This window comes from Cryptotermes secundus, unplaced genomic scaffold, assembly GCF_002891405.2.
Source record: "Cryptotermes secundus unplaced genomic scaffold, Csec_1.0 scaffold693, whole genome shotgun sequence".
NCBI lineage: Eukaryota > Metazoa > Arthropoda > Insecta > Blattodea > Kalotermitidae > Cryptotermes > Cryptotermes secundus.
Window position 1 is genome coordinate 1,419,213 of NW_019722434.1, and position 16,944 is coordinate 1,436,156.

The 16,944-nt window shown below is 41.2% G+C and overlaps 1 protein-coding gene across 2 annotated transcripts in view; it reads left to right on the plus strand.

Annotated features, from left to right (window-relative positions):
- The window catches only part of LOC111861476 (band 4.1-like protein 5), a 42,350-nt gene extending 28,542 nt beyond the window's left edge, over nt 1-13,808 (plus strand). The window contains exons 13-18 of one of the 2 annotated variants that reach the window (XR_004512678.1): nt 1,119-1,253; nt 1,773-1,863; nt 2,586-2,646; nt 5,751-6,491; nt 7,847-8,348; nt 11,675-13,808. Coding sequence is in view for 1 of the 2 variants with exons in the window: in XM_033750318.1 (XP_033606209.1) it covers nt 1,119-1,253; nt 1,773-1,863; nt 2,586-2,646; nt 5,751-6,491; nt 7,847-8,046; nt 11,675-11,717 (1,271 nt within the window). In the remaining variant the exon portion in view is untranslated. The remainder of the gene's footprint in view (nt 1-1,118; nt 1,254-1,772; nt 1,864-2,585; nt 2,647-5,750; nt 6,492-7,846; nt 8,349-11,674) is intronic. The other variant, XM_033750318.1, reaches the window with a different exon arrangement.
- The last annotated feature ends 3,136 nt before the right edge of the window (nt 13,809-16,944 follow it).

Sequence of the window (16,944 nt, forward strand, 5' to 3'; positions counted from 1 at the left end):
CACAGGCTGTTACTTCCAGTAGTATCACCTGCACAGGCTGTTACTTCCAGTAGCACCACCTGCACAGGCTGTCACTTCCAGTAGCACCACCTACACAGGCTGTTACGTCCAGTAGCACCACCTACACAGGCTGTTACGTCCAGTAGCACCACCTACACAGGCTGTTACGTCCAGTAGCATCACCTGTACAGGCTTACTTACCTCTTCAGACCAACTTTTAAATTTGCTGTAATATTTACATATTTCATTGTTTCGGTTACCAGAGCTCTGTGGCTTAATGTAACAACCTTCCCCATTGATGTCCAGTTTTCTTGTCCCTTGACACGGCTGGGCAGTCTCCTGAGTTTCCCAGGAAAGTGTGAATTGTTTGTTTTTCTGTGTGAACTGAGAATGGCCAGTTTCAAAGGTTATGGTAATCTGGAATGTAATGCTGTGTAGCATGCACATTTTGGAGGGACCTGTTGCCTCCTTCAGGGTACAACAGTCTTTTTGAGCAATGTTTTGGACATTGTCCATTATATCAGTTTTTTCAGGGTCCAGTGTCTGAGACCATTTATGCCAAGAGGTCGAACAGGGTGCGTTCTCTTACTTTATCCTATCACGTGATCAGAGCAACAGAACCAGTTTCTGAAGCATGGTTTGAAAAAAGCTGCAGTGATGAACAGTGCCCAAGGTATTAATAGGAAGGACAGTTCATTGTAGTTCCCCTAATGTCCATGTTATCCTGTTGTACACAGGGTCACAAATGGTTTCTTCCATTATGATTTCCTATCATCTATTGTTGGCCTGCAGAGTGTTTTACCATCCTACCCTGGATATAAAACTTGGGGCAATTCAAATTACATACTTTGGGGTGTGACACTTTGTAATTTGGTAGGTAGGAACCTGCTGCCTCTGTCTTTGAAAAGAGGCCTCAGATTCCTCTGAAGTGGTACTCATTTACCAAACTTCATGGTGTCATCTCAGAAGCCTATAATCTTAATCCTGAACATAATGAGAACCTCACTATCTTGTTTCATTTCTCCCTCATGGTCTGCATGTTGTTATTTTTCACATGCTTTCCATCTGGGATATTGTCTCATGTCTGAGGGATTGAGTTTCTGGTGGTCATGTTGCAGACTTGGAGGCTGCAGTGGGCCCCACTGCTCTGCTGGTGACAGTGGTTCCCAACAACCAGAATGCCAAGTACTCTGGAGGTTCGGCTGGTGCCAGGCCACTTCCCCCTGACCAGCTTAAGTGCAATATTCTGAAAGGTACTTGCCTGTGCAGTGCTGTTGCATGTTTGTATCTGTCTCACTGGCTCTGGGCTGTTTGTGTTGACATGCCACATGGTGATGTCTGTTTCATTTTGTAAGGAGAGATATCAGATTACGTCAGAATTGCTACTATTGTGAGTTGTATTATGATTTTCCTCAGTTCCTGCTGAAATATCAGGATATTATCTCAAGTTAGGTCTTGACTGTTTCTTTCCACTTTGTTTTTTATTCATTATTCACCTATTATATATTATATTTAATCAGAGTTACTGACAGTTTTTCTTAACTAGTAAATACATAAAACAAATATGAATTGGGCAGTTTCCTGAAAATACCTTTAATGATTTTAATTAAATTTGGCTCCCTTTATACAAACTGTCATTCAAAATATTGCTGCATTTTCATATGTGCTGACCAGAAGTTGTTTTGTCTGTGGATGTGTTTAGTGATACAACCTCTGCAATGTATTTTGCACAATATATGTGCTAACCCAGAACTTGTGCCTGCTGTTTCCAGCCAGAGTTGAGGAGGAGCTGAAGAAGACCCCACTTTCTGATGACATGAACAACCGGGACGAGCGTGGAACTGAGAAGAATCTGCTCAACGGGTTAGTAATCCTGGGAGCTTCTTAATGAGAGAAGGAAGGAAATTATTGGTCAAGAAATATGGAGGCTTCCCTTGTTTATGGAAGTTCATAAAGTGGTTTCTGCTTTAATTTTCTTTTTTAGTGTGGGAGAGATGCGAAATGCATAGAAAATTATAGTTAGAAAATATGAAAGGAAAGGACCACTTGAAAGAGCTAGGGGGTTATGGACTGGATTTAGCTGAGGGTGGGACCAGTGGTGGGTTCATGTGACCTTGGTGTGAACCACGAGGTTCAGGGAGCAAGGAATTCCTCTGTTCCATAGAATTGGATGTCTTTGTTATCATTTTTCAAGCCTCAGAAATTTACTCTTAGCAAGATTTCAGGTTTTCCCAAAGTGAATATGAAAATTGCTGTTCTCTGGGATGTGACACCATGTAGTCTGGTAAATAATTACCAACATTTTGGAGCAGTGTGCTGTTTCTTTCTTCATACTGAAAGTGAGAAGCCCCAAAACACTGCTTTCTGCCAAACTGCATCGCGTTTCATTGCAGAAAAGAAAAGTCTGTATAATCACTGCCATGAGGTCCCTGAATCTCATAGAATTGCACAGTATTCTCAAGTTACATACCTCGACTTGAGCACAGAAATCCGAACTGGTTGGCTGGCATCAGATGTCTGTGGGTGCATGTAACTCGGAAACATTGTGCCTGTCTGCAGTGTAACATTGTAACATTATGTTGCAGGAAGAAGCAGCAGCAGCTGTCTCTACCTCTGGACACACTCAGCGCTACGTTCGTGTCTGTGGTAAGCGCCACGTTGATCTCGGGAGGCTTGTGTTGGTTTTCTGATATCTAATTTTGTTGTCAGTTTCCTGTTCTGAATTGTGAATTGAATACCAAACGAGAAACTGCATGATAGGCAGCTTCATAACTTGTACTATTTGCCAAGTATAATTAGAATGATCAAGTCAAGGATGATGAAATGGGCAGGTCATTTAGCATGAAGGGGGAGAAGTAGAATGCATGTAGAATATTGGTGGGAAAGCCAGAAGGAAGACCAAGATGTAGGTGGGAGGATAATACTAAAATGGATCTTAGAAAGGATGGGGTTGTATGGACTGGATTCATTTGGCTGAGGATAGGGACCAATGGGGGACTCTTGTGAACATGGTAATGAACCTTTGAGTTCCATAAAATGCTGGGAAGTTATTGAGTACCTGCACAACTGGCAGCTTCTCAAGAAGGGCTCAGTTCTGTGAAACTAGTTAGTTAGATCTTGCCAGTATGTGGTGCAGCTTGACTGTTAAAGCAAGGTGCAAGTATTGTGGTAGAAGTTTTGGGTGCAGTTCAAATCAACCCCAGTCTGTTCTTTTAATTATATGAATAAACTTTATTTTCTTTATTAGATAGTTCCTCCACCTGAAAAGTTTTAGCTACTGTAGTGGAACTTCCATTTCATGTTCCCATATTTAAGAATTTCTGACATAATCCCAAGCCATTCTGAGTGGTAAAAGCACCTCCACTTAAGGTTTTCCTCAGTTCAGGACTCAAATTCACTGCTTCCCAAAGAAACCTTAAATAGATGTTTCGCTGTTTGTATTGTGATACTCTCAAAGAAAGCAACCATGTCGCAGATGAGTTACTTTTGCTCGTTACTAATATTGCCTATCGTAGATCTTTACCTTGCCATACTTAGAATAGAGTTAGTAAGATAATGCCCTTGTGTGAAGACAGCATTGGAGACAGGTTCATGCATTCTTGCTGTTGCCACTGCATGGATGCTGAGGAGAGAAGGAAAAGTTTTGCTTCCTTGGTCAGCCAGCCCATAGCTAATTCACTATACTGACTTTGCTATCCCGGATCCTACACAGAATAGAGAAAGTTCTGTGGTTGCAAAAGTACAGTGCATTCGCAATAAGAGGAAATGCTGCATGTAAGCTGACTGCTTATTCAGCTCTATCCCTCATACCTTCTGTTAACTCTAGTCAGTTCCAGAAGAGGTGCACATGAAGTTGTGTTTGGAGCCACTGCTGACATACCTGCACTCATGCTGTGGCACGAGAAGGAAGCTCGCTAGATGTTACAGAAAATGCTCAACCCATGCAGCGTTATGTCTTGCTCAGTCTGCTGTTGAATAATACAGTGGAACTGTGATATAATGACAATTTCTAAACATCATACATCAGATGCACACTGTTCCTACAAGTACTTAGTATACACCAAAAAGTAGAAGAGCACTCTTGTCTTCTGAGGTGTGGTGACACATAGTCTGGTGCAGCTACACCGATGTTTCTTGCATCCATCTTCAGGGTCAAAGAGTAAGCCCTGCAAGCATTCATGAAGCTCAGCTTACTACCTGCATTTTGCTGGTTACTTTCCTGGCATACTCTTTGACACTGAAGAAGGAAGCAGTACATTTCTTCAAAACATGGGTGAACCTCTACCAGACTACACTGTGTCACATCCCAGGAGCCAGTACTGTTCATAGTTACAGCTGTGGGAACTGCAGCTTCAGTAGTTCTGAAGTAGGTCTCTTGTCCTCTCTGTACACATGCTATTACACCATGTGGAAGAACAAGAAGAGGGAATAAGAAACAAAAGAAAATATGAGAAGGTAGTGTAAACATATATATATGTTTGAAGATAAATTCATAAATAATAGAATAAGATGTTATGAACATATTTTAAGAACGAACAAAGAAAAGAGTCCAAAAGATATTGAACCTGAAACAAGAAGCGAAATGCCCACAAGGAAGACTACCACTGTGAGAATAAGAGGTGAGAAAGAATGTCACACAGAAGGAAGGACATAGGAGGGAAAACAGAGAAAGGAGGTGGAGAGCATGCAGAAAGTAAAGGGAATTAACTGGGGCAGGTTTCATATCACACTACAGCAAAGTTTGCTGGCAAATCAGCCCCTGCTTTATATATTTGTTCTCAAGTGTAATGTTGAGAAATGGACAGTGGCTGTTAGTGTTCATTATGTTGGAGCTCTTGTTATATGCCACGCTTATTATATGAGGGTGGGTAACCCAGGGTCAGCTGATCAACATGTGGGACTGAAACACTTGTAGGGGGGAGAGAGCAACCAGTGAGCGGATGTTCAGATTCATCTCACATTTATTTTATTTTGTGTGTAATCGTAAGATTGTGTTCGGCCACCAGCAAATTTTTTGTCTAAAACTGCTCTCTGTTTCTCAGTAATATTTTACTGAACATTTTCGTCGAGTGTTCAAGTCTCTTCTTGTATTCAGGAGATCCCAGGTTTGAGTCTGGGCCCAGAGACAGGTTACTCTTATTAAAGCTGTCATAATTTATTCATGTCAGTTGTTAGCCATCTCACGTGCATCCTACTTTTTTAAAACCTTTAAAAGTTTTAAACTTTAAAATCTCTTCTACATCACTGGTGTATGTCCCTAAAATTGCTGACACAACTGCTGTGCCTCTGTCCATAAGTTCAGTTTTTGGGATATGCCCTCGTCTATGAGCCCATGTGTCCTGTGATGATGGGTAGTTCCTCTCATTGTGTTGTGTGTAGTTTGTTATGAATGTTCCATAAATTTCTTCAGTCTCTCTGGGCAAATACCCTTGGAAAGGATATGGGAGGAAGCAGCTGTGGCCCAGTTTGGGGCACTATCCCAGCAGAAGTCACGATAGGTTCTGGACCAACATTTAAACTGGGAATGCAACCTGCTGGATACACTTGCTGCTGTATAGAGAACGAAGAAACATATATTCCCAGTTGAGTGCCATATGTATCTGTTTCTAAACAAGTTTCACTGTTGTGTATCTGATGAACTGTGTTTGGTTGTGCTTCTGTTTGGCTTGTAATTAATTGCTTTTGTTGTTTTGTTACTGCTGTGTTCCCTGTTTGTTGGTGATACCTGCTTTGTATGCACATTGCCACAGGGTGGTGATAAGCTCACATTATCCCTGGGTGGTGCTAACTCCATGGCTGTTGGCCCCAGCACAACACTGGACAGTGCTCACAGTGAGGATGCCTCACAGGGCGAGACCGATGATAGCAGGCTGTCACAGAAGCGCTGCACCACCCCAGTGACTGTGACGCACTTCTCATGGTCTGATCATGGCAAACTGGAGCGTGTGATACTCCCGTCACCATCACTTGATAGCAAGAACGCTCTGAACCACTCCAGCAGTGAAGATGCAACAACCAAGAAGCCTGTGGTGCCCCCACCTGTTAGCCTGATCATGACTTCTGGCAGTCACACAACTCCATGCCTGTCTCCAAAGGTCATCAGGCCAATGGCTCAGTCCCCCAAATCTCCACATCTTTCCCCCCCACCTGTCCTGCACCCAAACAATCCTTTCATAAATCCATTTACAGCCTCAAAATTGTCCCCTACCGAATCGAGGTCTCTGCCACCGACAAATCCCTTCCATGGGGTGTCAGCAGATAAGCCGAACCCTTTCTTGTCTCTCTCTGCCATATCAAACCCTTTCAGGGAGTTGGTGGGTAGCAAGCCCCATATCTCACATGATAATCCTGAGAGTGGATCTGATAAGACATCTTCTGCCCCTTCAAAATCACCCACTGTTCCTTTGTCCCCTGTAGTGCAGAGCTCTCCAGTGGCTGATAAGCAACCATCTGTGACCACTGGCGACATTCGCCAGCGCAAAGTTTCGAAGGTGAGTGCTCCTAGGTTCAGACCCCTAATGGGCAAGTATAGTTTATTTAATGTGGAGAATATGGCAAGCTGAAGGATTGATTCAATAGTGACTGCACAGTATGTGGCAGGTAAGTTCATACCGAGTTAACAGTAAAGTTGAATGAGGTGTAGTATCGTGTTTTAACTGAGAGGAAGTGGTTGGAGCTTATTGTAAAAACTATTGCAGCATTTTCCTGAAGTGTCTGGTGTGAATCTTAGTGTACATAGCTGGTTCCCAGTGAGTTGTGTGCCTTCCGAGTCAGGACAGCGTGTTCTTAGTGAGTTGTATCCCTCCCAAGTCAGGGCAGTTGGTCCCCAGTGAGTTGTGTGCCTCCCAAGTGAGGGCAGCTGGTCCCCAGCATATTGTATGCCTTCCAAACAGGAAATTATATCACAAGATACAAATGGTTACTGTAATGTGAATGAGTAAGACGCTACCATGAAGACTGATATGAAGGCTAACCTAGGGGTCCTCAGACTTTGTGACACCCCCCCCCCNGTACAGTGACAGCTTTACAACTTCTCTGCTTCTACAGTAAGCTGTAAAATATTCCTGTACAGTCATTGAAAGAAAAGGAAAATGTTTAGCTTGCTGCACTGTAGTACTTCTTACTGACTTACTCACTTGTAAACTCCATGGACACATATTGTGAGTAATTCTTGAGAACTATGTGACCTTCTGGTGTTAACCTGTTTAGCAGAGAAGCCACTGATCCTGCTATGATGGCCCCATCTCTGCAGTCAGGTAGCCAAACTTGCTAACACAGTTTTATGTTATCATTGTCACTGGTAAGTGCCCCTGTGTTGTGGTTTGGTGAAGTCTGATCATGGGGTTGCCCTTGTTTTGTTTGTGGCTTGTGGTGATTTAACTTATATTTTATGTGAAGATACTGTCGTCTGGAGTGTGACACCGTATGGACTAATGGAAGTTAGCAGGAGTTCTTGAAGATTTCTGGCTGTATAAATGAGCTGCTCCAGCTGTAGTTGAACTGAGCCAGCACAATGTAGCACCGACAGATGAACTTTTGTGTTAACCCTGTGGCGTATGAAATTAATTGTAAGCAATATTTTAAAATTCAGTTTGTGCTTAACAGAACATGCATTTCTCATGTTGATTCTGCTCTTGGTTCCTTTTACTGTGTGGATATGGGCAGAGTTGCTGGCATTTCTGAGGCATGTGCTGCTTCCATCCTCAGGGTCAAAGTAAATAGAAAGATGGAAGCAACATGCTCATATACCTCTGAAATGATGATACCACTGTCCACATTCACATGATGCAAAGACCCAGGAGCACCTGCTGTTAGCTGTAATGATGAGTGCTGACATGTGTTGCAGGAGTCGCCCCACGCTCCTGCTCCCGCTGCAGCGAACACACAGCCCACCAAATTGAATTCTAGTGGCTCCGTGCCAAGCCTAAACCAGCTTTCTCCATGGCTTGTAGCCTCTGACACTTCAGCTACCACTGACACAGCCACGAAGCCAGTCAAACATGAACAGCCAGTGATACATCGGAAGACCGTCATCACAACTGAACTGTGACTATGTGCACGTCATTTCGAAGAAGAAAAATCTGTTAAATAATGAAGTGAACTATATAGGCCTTAACCCTCCTTTTGCTGCAGGGTGTTCCTTCAAAAAATGGCATTCATATCAGCATGAATTATACAGGTTAGAAAATTGTCTTCTGATCACTGGCCATGCCAGAGAGTGCAATGCCAGCAGAACTTGCATCATCAGTAAGGAAAGATTCTGGCCCATGGTTGGCAGCTGCTACAACAGGTCAAGTAATGCTGACTACACTGACTGAGGTTTTTGTAGTTTTCCTCAGTCCATTCAGGTGAATGCTGGGATAGTACCTGAAATTACCCCATAGGTGCTTTGCTTCAGATCCTGTCCAATTTCTTATCCAGGAACCTTCCTACCATTGCATGCTAATCATGTGAGCTACTGGTAACATCGCTTAACAGAAATAAATAAAGAAAGAAAGCATGTGCCATACTAAAAAGTCTTGTAATGTCCTCATTCTTATCGTGAAACTGTGAGGCTTAGTACGTGTGTCCATTTCACTGTTACTGAGGCAGGTGGAGGCCAGAGAAGTTGAGTATATAACATCAAGCATAACTGGTGGCAGTAGCTGAAACATGTAGTGCAGTGATGAATTTTAAATCCTGATATTGTTGCACGGTGGATGGTACACAACTGAAGATAAATTATAATGCCAGCTGCAACGGGATGCTAAGATACAACATGAACTTCCATGAAAGTATAAATGTATTGCTGCATCCAACATAAGACAGTCTCATTGAGCTTGTGAGGCGGCTCTGACCCTGGCTGTTGGTGTACTGACTGTCTCCTTGATAACTGAAACATGCATTGGGATAATAATAATCAGGGCCCGGATTTTGATGACCTGAAAATATTTAAGAAATGACCTATAAAATGACCAAAAAATCCAGAAAAATGACCTAAAATATGACCCAAAAATGTAATATGCAGGGCCCGGAATTTGATGACCTGAAAATATTCAAAAAATGACAAAAAAATCCAGAAAAATGATGTAAAGGAGAAAAGAAAGAACACTTCACTTCCATGTTATTCACATTTCAGAAAACATATGAAGAAAAATTCCCTAAAATGGCCAAAAATGACAAGAAATACCCTTAAAAGTCCAAAAAATTACCCCCAAATTAAAAAATGACAAAAATTACCTATAAAATTTACATTTCTGTAACCAGCAGCTCATATCCGAGATTTATATATTTAAGAGCATCGCATAGGATACAAGGGAAAAAGATGACATGTCATCAAAATCTGGGCCCTGATAATAACCAACAAGGTGTGTCATCATCACATGTTTTGTGGGATGGCTGTGTGTCTGTGATGCATGTTAATTTTGCAGACATCATGCAACTAACGGAAAACATATTGCTGTTAACATAGTCAAGGAAGATGAATGAAATGAATAGTAAGCTTAGAAAAGTTGAAGGGATGAGACTCCTTGGAAGACCTAGGCATATATGGGGGGGATAATATTAAAATGTATTTTGAAGAGTCTGGATGTCAGGGTGTGTACTGGATTCTTCTGGTACAGAATAGCAGGCTCTGGTGATCATGGTAGTAAATCTTTCGGGTCGATAAAAGGTGACAGATTTCTTGACTAATTGAGTGAGTATCAGTTTCTCAGAAAGGACTCTGTCCTGTGGAGTTCGTTATAGTTGCACTGTATGGTTTGTGTGTATAACAAACTGTCCAGTTTAGTAAACTGGTGAATTTATGCATTTCACAGTTAATTATCCTGTAAAGAAACTTCCTCACTCTGGAACCAGTCAGGTGCCTTGTCAGAGGTGAAGCCCCCTAGTTAAAGATTCAGGATGTGATAATGTGGCGCCTGGTCAGGGCTATCACACATCCAGGGGGCAGTCATGTCGAGTATGGAGCAATGGTGGAATGATGATAAGGAAGGAAAAGTGAAAAAAGAAAAACTTCAAGAAATCCTGCTTCAGTGACACTCCGTCCACAAATCTCACAGGAAGTCATTTGGTTTCAAACGTAAGTCTCTGCAGTGAGAATCCAGTCTCATGACTGCATGAGCTATGGCATGGCCAATGAAATTCCTTGTAACCTGTATAATTTTGGGCTTACATCATGTGTTTATGTTGGTGTGACCACCTGCCACTTTCCTGTTGTTAGCAAGTTGTGTGGGTTTGTTCTGGTTCACTTCCTTACTTTTCCAGAATTTTCTCTATTTTTAAATGTTTCACAGCCAGTAGTGTAAGAATTGTAAGCTCAGCCTCTTGAAGGATTGATCTAACTCACCTTTGGAAGTGTAAGCACCAATAACTGCATTCTCTTCCCTTTGTATCCTTTGGAGTAAAGTTCAGCAGAATTTATACATTGCAGTCAGGAAGAGAGAAATTTAAATATTCTGATGTTTGTAATATAGTTTACCAAATTCTGCTCAGTGGTCTTCATGAAAGGTTCTCATACCTCAGCAGAATCATGTGACTTAAGAAGCGCAGTCAGATTGAGTGCTTATTGTCAATGTTAACGTTCTGAGTACTGCCAATATAGACATGTCCACTCCTCACTGTCTGCTGCCATGTCTCTGAAACAGTAATTTTCAGAATTGTTTGTGCTAATCAGGCACTAGGTAAGTCCAAATTAAGTGCTAAAATAATTAACAATATCTGTGATTTGTATGTCTGCTTGCCTAATAGGTCATCCTTGAAAGCATGTAGCTGTGAAAACTCAGGGCCTGCTATTTTGGGGAAGATGCAGTAGGAAGGCCTGAAATAAAAATTTCAAGCCAATCATTTTGTGCTCATTTTAGTGTCTTGTTTTAAATCTAGGGTCTTAGAATGTTTATATCTTTGTGGTGCAGTTTAACAGTAAAGCCAAATTGACACTTGCCCTTATTTTAAACCACAGATCCCTATGTAAACTGGTTCTTCGTAAGTGGGTGTCAGGTGTGAACCTCTGACATCTTGGTGTTGAATATTTAGTCATTCTGGCCGGGAACAAAATTTGTATGTCGTGCAGTATTACTGTTACGATATGGATGGCTTTGTTGGCAGACTGCCTGATGTTCATTGTGCTGACAGAGAGCCACCGTTCTCGTTTCTCCTTTGAGAGGCTGTAGCATCATTCACCTTGATGCTTGTGTTAGTTTGAATGATAACAAGCTTGTCAGCACTCCATCTAGTTTAATCCTTTTCCATCCTTTATATTTGCAGCTACACTCTTACCAATAACAAATTAGTTATGAAAAAATGAAAAAAATAATACTCTGATATGTGAAAATATAAAGCTGGTGCCATCTGTTGTTCCTCTTTACAAACTAGAAATATCAAAGGATATGAAGAACAAAGGTATAACACTCATCATGTTATCATAACATGATGTAAGTTTGTAAAGGTGTTAATGGATGGCTTCCAGCACAGGATCTGTGAATGAAAATTATGTTGCAAGCCTTCTGAAAAAGGATTGGAAAGGATTAAATATATATATAGTTCTAAAAAATTAAAATTATATTAATGATGCAATGAAGATCAGATAACAGATTTGATGTTGTGGTGAATTTGAAGGTTACAGTGACATGTGATGTGTCATGTAGTCTGTCAGAAATACCATTGCTTTGAAGGAATGTGTTTCTTCCAATTTTAGGGTAGAAGAGGGTACCTCGGCATGGAAGCTGCAGTTTCTGTGAATGAGGCTAAGTAGCATCCAATCACACATGACAGTAATCTTCATACTCGCTGCTGTGAGAACCTCAGGTCTCAAAGACAACTTGAAGTTTGACGCAGTGCTGACAGGAGGGTTGTAGTAACATTGAAACATACATCAACACAAACAGTTAATCGTGTTGGTTTACTATAGCTATATGTGCCATGTGGGACCAGATATATACCTGTATTAGTGATGTTCCTTCAGTGCCTTGCAAAACTGAAGTGTTGGTATAACTGGTCAGCTCTGTATTAGCCTTTGTAATGCCTAGATTGATCATCTGAATGGTAAAAGCAATGTGCAGATAGTCTACTGATTCCTGAAGGTGGATGGTAGGTAAGTAGCAGACTTTGTTGTTGCACATACTGCTGTTTGCCTTCAGTACCCAGTGAGACACTACTGACCAAATATGATCTGAGTTAGCATTGCCTAGCCACTCGCCACACAGCTGCCTTACCTCACAGAGCTGGAGATGCAGTAACTGAACTGTGCTACGCCCAACTTTGTGACTGTAATTATGGAAAATATTGCAGCCTTAGAATGTAAATTGTGAAATCTCATAAAATATTACCAGTATGTAAACAGGTTGCTGCCCATTGCTGAAGAATAATTAATTTTGTAAGAAGAAGAAGAGCATGGAGTTAGTCTTGCACCAAGAGATGGAAGCATAAGACATGAAACTGTCATTCTGACATGGGAATGTGCAAGTAATCTTGCCAGTACATATTTCTGATCATTCTGAGGCCAAGGTCACCATCTCTGATCTCACTGTTCATCTTTATGAATTTGGCCCTTGTAATGTGAATTTTAATTTTGACTGCCAGAATAAGAAATGTTTTGGAGCCTGACAGCCGCAAAACCAAAGGCTTTTGAGGTCCATGCATTTATATAATTGTGTTTAGTTTTAGATTTAAAATTCTCAGACTATGCAACATTGGACCTGATTTTCACAGAGGATATCATTTGAGGTCTATTTGAGCATGTGACACAGTACAAATAAAACGTATTTTCTTTTCAGTTGAATCAATCTGTTATTGGATTGCAAAGTGATTTTCTCAGTGTCAGACTTGTTATTTAACATGTAACTGAATACCACCACTTTGAAAAATGTAGTTCATGTAAGTGATATTTAAAAATTGAGTTCCTATGTCACAGGAAAGACACTACATTCACATTACAAAGACCAACCAGTTAATGCTTTTGAGGGAAGTAGTCCCTACTTATTGTGAGAATCATGTAAATCACATAAATGCACTGTGTGTGAAAAAACAATTTTTTTAATACTGTTCAAGCAGGTATTAAGCATGCCATGTGCTTCAGAAGGTTAATCAAAATGTTTCTGAAGATTAGTTTGTGGCTCCTGATGTTTCTGGCAGGTTGAGCATTCCTTGTGGATCAAAATTTGTATTATGGAGATGTAAGGAGAGATGAGGTGTTGGCTCTTCTGATTAATCAGGTGCTTGTTGATAGTTACAGATTTTTATGTAAAGTTTTTATGTTTTACTTTGTAAGGCTGGGAACACTGCTTGGTAGTAATTTTCTTCTGGAGGTAAGTTAGTTTGTCAAACATGGATTTTGTTGCAGGTAAGTGTATTTGTTATAGAGTATTAAAGTAACATTATTGTTGGATTTGAGGTTCTCACAGATGTGACAGCATGTAGTTTGGTACAAGTTCACCATCCTTCATCCAGCAAGATATGGCAAGAAGCAGAGGGAAACACTGAAATGTGGGCACACATTTACTGAAAATTATGACGTCACACCCAGAATATAGTACTGTCAGTGACAAGCCCTTTCCTGGTCCATGCAGCATCAGACCAGAATACTTGTTTTAAGGCTGGATGATAAGGAAAGAGGGCCATCAAGGTGTGCTGTGTGTTCAAGCTGCACTGCCTTAGCTCATGTCGGTGCTTGGACATCGCGTTTCATCTTCCCTCCTTAAGGACTGATGTTGATATTAACATGAACATTTCTGTCTGCATGAAGAAACACACTCAGGATTCGTCCAGGTTTACTTCAAGTCTTATGCGCTCAGTATTAGATGGACTCTGACTGACTTTCCCTCAGCACCGATAAAAAAAAACCGTTACTTTCTTTGTTAGGAATTAAGATGACAGTCTTCTGGGATGTAACACTATGCACAAGGGATATCCAGAAAGTAAAGATACAAGTCCAGTAAAAGTGCAAGGGATTTTTCCCCCCCGAAATGACAGTGCTGCCACGTGAGATATAAATTGTATGACAGGGCTGAGTTCGCTGGCCACAGTCATGGCAACGTTATGCTTGCAGTGTGTGTTTAAAATGGCCATGTCGATTCAAAATCCCGCCAGATGTGAGGTTCTTGCAGTAATTCGATTTCTTCACGCGAAAGGAAAACTGCTGCTGAAATCCATTGCTAACTTGTTTCTGTTTACAGTGAAGATGTTATGAACAGGCAGAATGTGGGAAAATGATGTCATGAGTTTGAAGCGGGAAGAAGTGATTTCCATTTTGAAATACGGAGTGGAAGGCAACACATCACTGATGAAATCGTCCAAAAAACTTGATGAAAACATTCATGCTGACAGACGTCTAACTATCGATGAACATTATGAACATTGTCCAGAAGTGTCAGCTGTTCTTCATGGCTAAGAGTGGAGGCAGGAGATTTCTACAGTGCTGGAATAAGAAGTCTCACTCCCAGGCTCACTAATTGCATTCTGATCCATGGTGACTATGTTGAAAAGTAAATAAAGGTATGTTGTAAAAGTGCTACAAGTGAATCCAAAAAGAAATGCTTTACAAATATTTTATGGACTTTGTATCTTTACTTTCTGGATATCCTTCATAATTTAGTAGGTAGGTACAAATGTTGTGGAGAAACATGCTTCTTCCATCTTCAAAATAATAATAGTTCTCTGCCCTGAAGATGATGGAAGTGAGTTCCTCGTACGTGTTGGTCCCTAGGTACTAAACTACAAAGCATTACATCCCAAAGACTGATCTTAATCTTCGTCACAATGAGAACCTCAGATCTCGGTTACGAATGAGTATTAAAAAGTATTACAAATAATCTGATGCTCGTAATTGCTTGTGGCGGCAATACCTTCCGATTTCCAGATGGGACCAATAATGATTTACATAAGTAGTAAAGTTTTTTAAGTATATTTTTTTTATATATCTAATGTGAAGGTAATGAGAGTCATTGATGTTGAATATTTATAAGTAATTCATACAGAATGCAGTATTTGTTATGCTTTATGAGTCTTAAAACAAGGAATCATTTTTTGTGTAATTCTTATGTTATTGTTACTGCTAGCAGAGGAACATCACAGTGTTGTATTGACAGCTGTTATTACAGTTTGGCCTTCCAAGTACCTTTTTTTCTGCTGTTGACACATTTTTGAATAGGGTTACTAGTCAGTGAAAGTCCAGGAACACAACCCCACAATTAGGACCTTCATTGAAGGCGAACTGCTGTCAGTATGTTCACGGTTTCGTTGTGCTACGAGTATTTCGTGTTGCTATTGAAGATTGCTGTCAGAGCTCAGGCTTCAGGTTGGATGAAACTGGTTTCATTCTAAACAGGAACAATAGATTTTTGTCTTCTCCGTAACATCTATGCTGACTCAGGAGTCCTTCCAGTCTTCTATCTGGTGGGTACAGGGGGCCCTTTTCCAAGGGGTAAAGTGGTTGGGGCATGAAGCTGACCACTCATCTCTGTTGGTACCGGGATGAAGTATGCCTGGAACTATACCTTTTCTATACATCCTGTGTCTTCATGGCTTGGTGCTTAAGCCAGGCTCCATCATAGAACTATACCCAGAAGTATGAAGACTGCGTGGTATTACAGGCAGTTGCAGAACATTCACAGAGTACTTTCAAATGACAGGTGTAAATAATGTAAAAGGCTCTTTCAACATTGATACTTCATACATGATGCCCTCTGTTAACAGAAATACTGCACTAGTTGATTTTTTTGGTTGTGGCTGCTTTAACTCATGTACTCCAAACAAAAAAACTATGGCCTATCTAGCGAACTATAGCGACCAAACAACCGCCACTTGTCAGCGAAGTTAATGCCAACTTTTGTGGATAGAGGGTGTTACATGGTCAGTGCAACAGATCCCCATGGCCATTAATCTCGGTTTTGTAGACCAGAGCCGCTATTTCCTTGAAATAGCTGCTGTGTTATCCTCACGAGGCTGAATGGACCCCATTCCAGGCCCGCTACTTCTCAGAAAATGTGGTAGTGCTGGGAATCGAACTCAGGACCTATGGATCTGTAAGCAGGAACTCTGACCTCTAGACCACAGAGGCAGTCAATACTCAAGTACTCCAAGCCAACCTAATTGGCTCATAGCATCTTTCTATGGCTGTACAGTCCTTTGTTGGACCTTAGCCACAGTTTCTTAATCCTATACACAGTTGGTAGGACTTGAATGGGGGATCAGCCCATTGCAAGGCTGCTACCTACATACAGACATCCATGCCTTAAGTGGGATCCAAAACCACTATCCCAGCTTTTGAGCAAGCAAAGACAGTTAATGCCTTAGACTGCACAGCCACTGTGATCAGCGGCTTATAGCATGCAAAAGGTTAATTAAGCACAATGATGTCACCAATCGCCATTATTAAAGAAGTGCCACTCTTCAATGCTGAATGTAGAGGCAGCAGGTTTTTCCAAAGATGTTATAAATTGCTATCATTTTGAGCTGTGACAGCTGGTTAAATGTTGCAACAACTGGCCAGATGCGTTGCCTTCCTGTTCAAGTTGTAGCACTGTCATGCTAAACCCTTCACAGTTATTCAACTAAAAGGGTTTCCAGAATCACAGTTCACAGTAACAGCCTGGTTGTTTTCATGAAAGAAGTAAGGCCCAGTAATACTAAAAGCAGGTAGCATACTTGGTTCAGGCACTGCTACAAGCCAGAAGGTTGTGGGTTCAATTCCTGATGAGATTATTGAATTTTTCAGTTGACTTAATCCTTCCAATTGCATTATGGCCCTGAGGTTGACGCAGCCTCTTAATAGAAATGAGTACCAGGAATCTTATTGGGGGTAAAGGGCGGCTGGTGCACAAGGCTGACAGCCTAAACACCAACTGTGAGCTGATTGTATAGAAAATGTGGGAGCCTTGATGTCTCACAACCCTATGGGCCTCTGGCCTGTTACAGGGATACCTTTACCTTTTACCTTTAGCGCTAAGAGCAGAGCCACTCTTCACACGG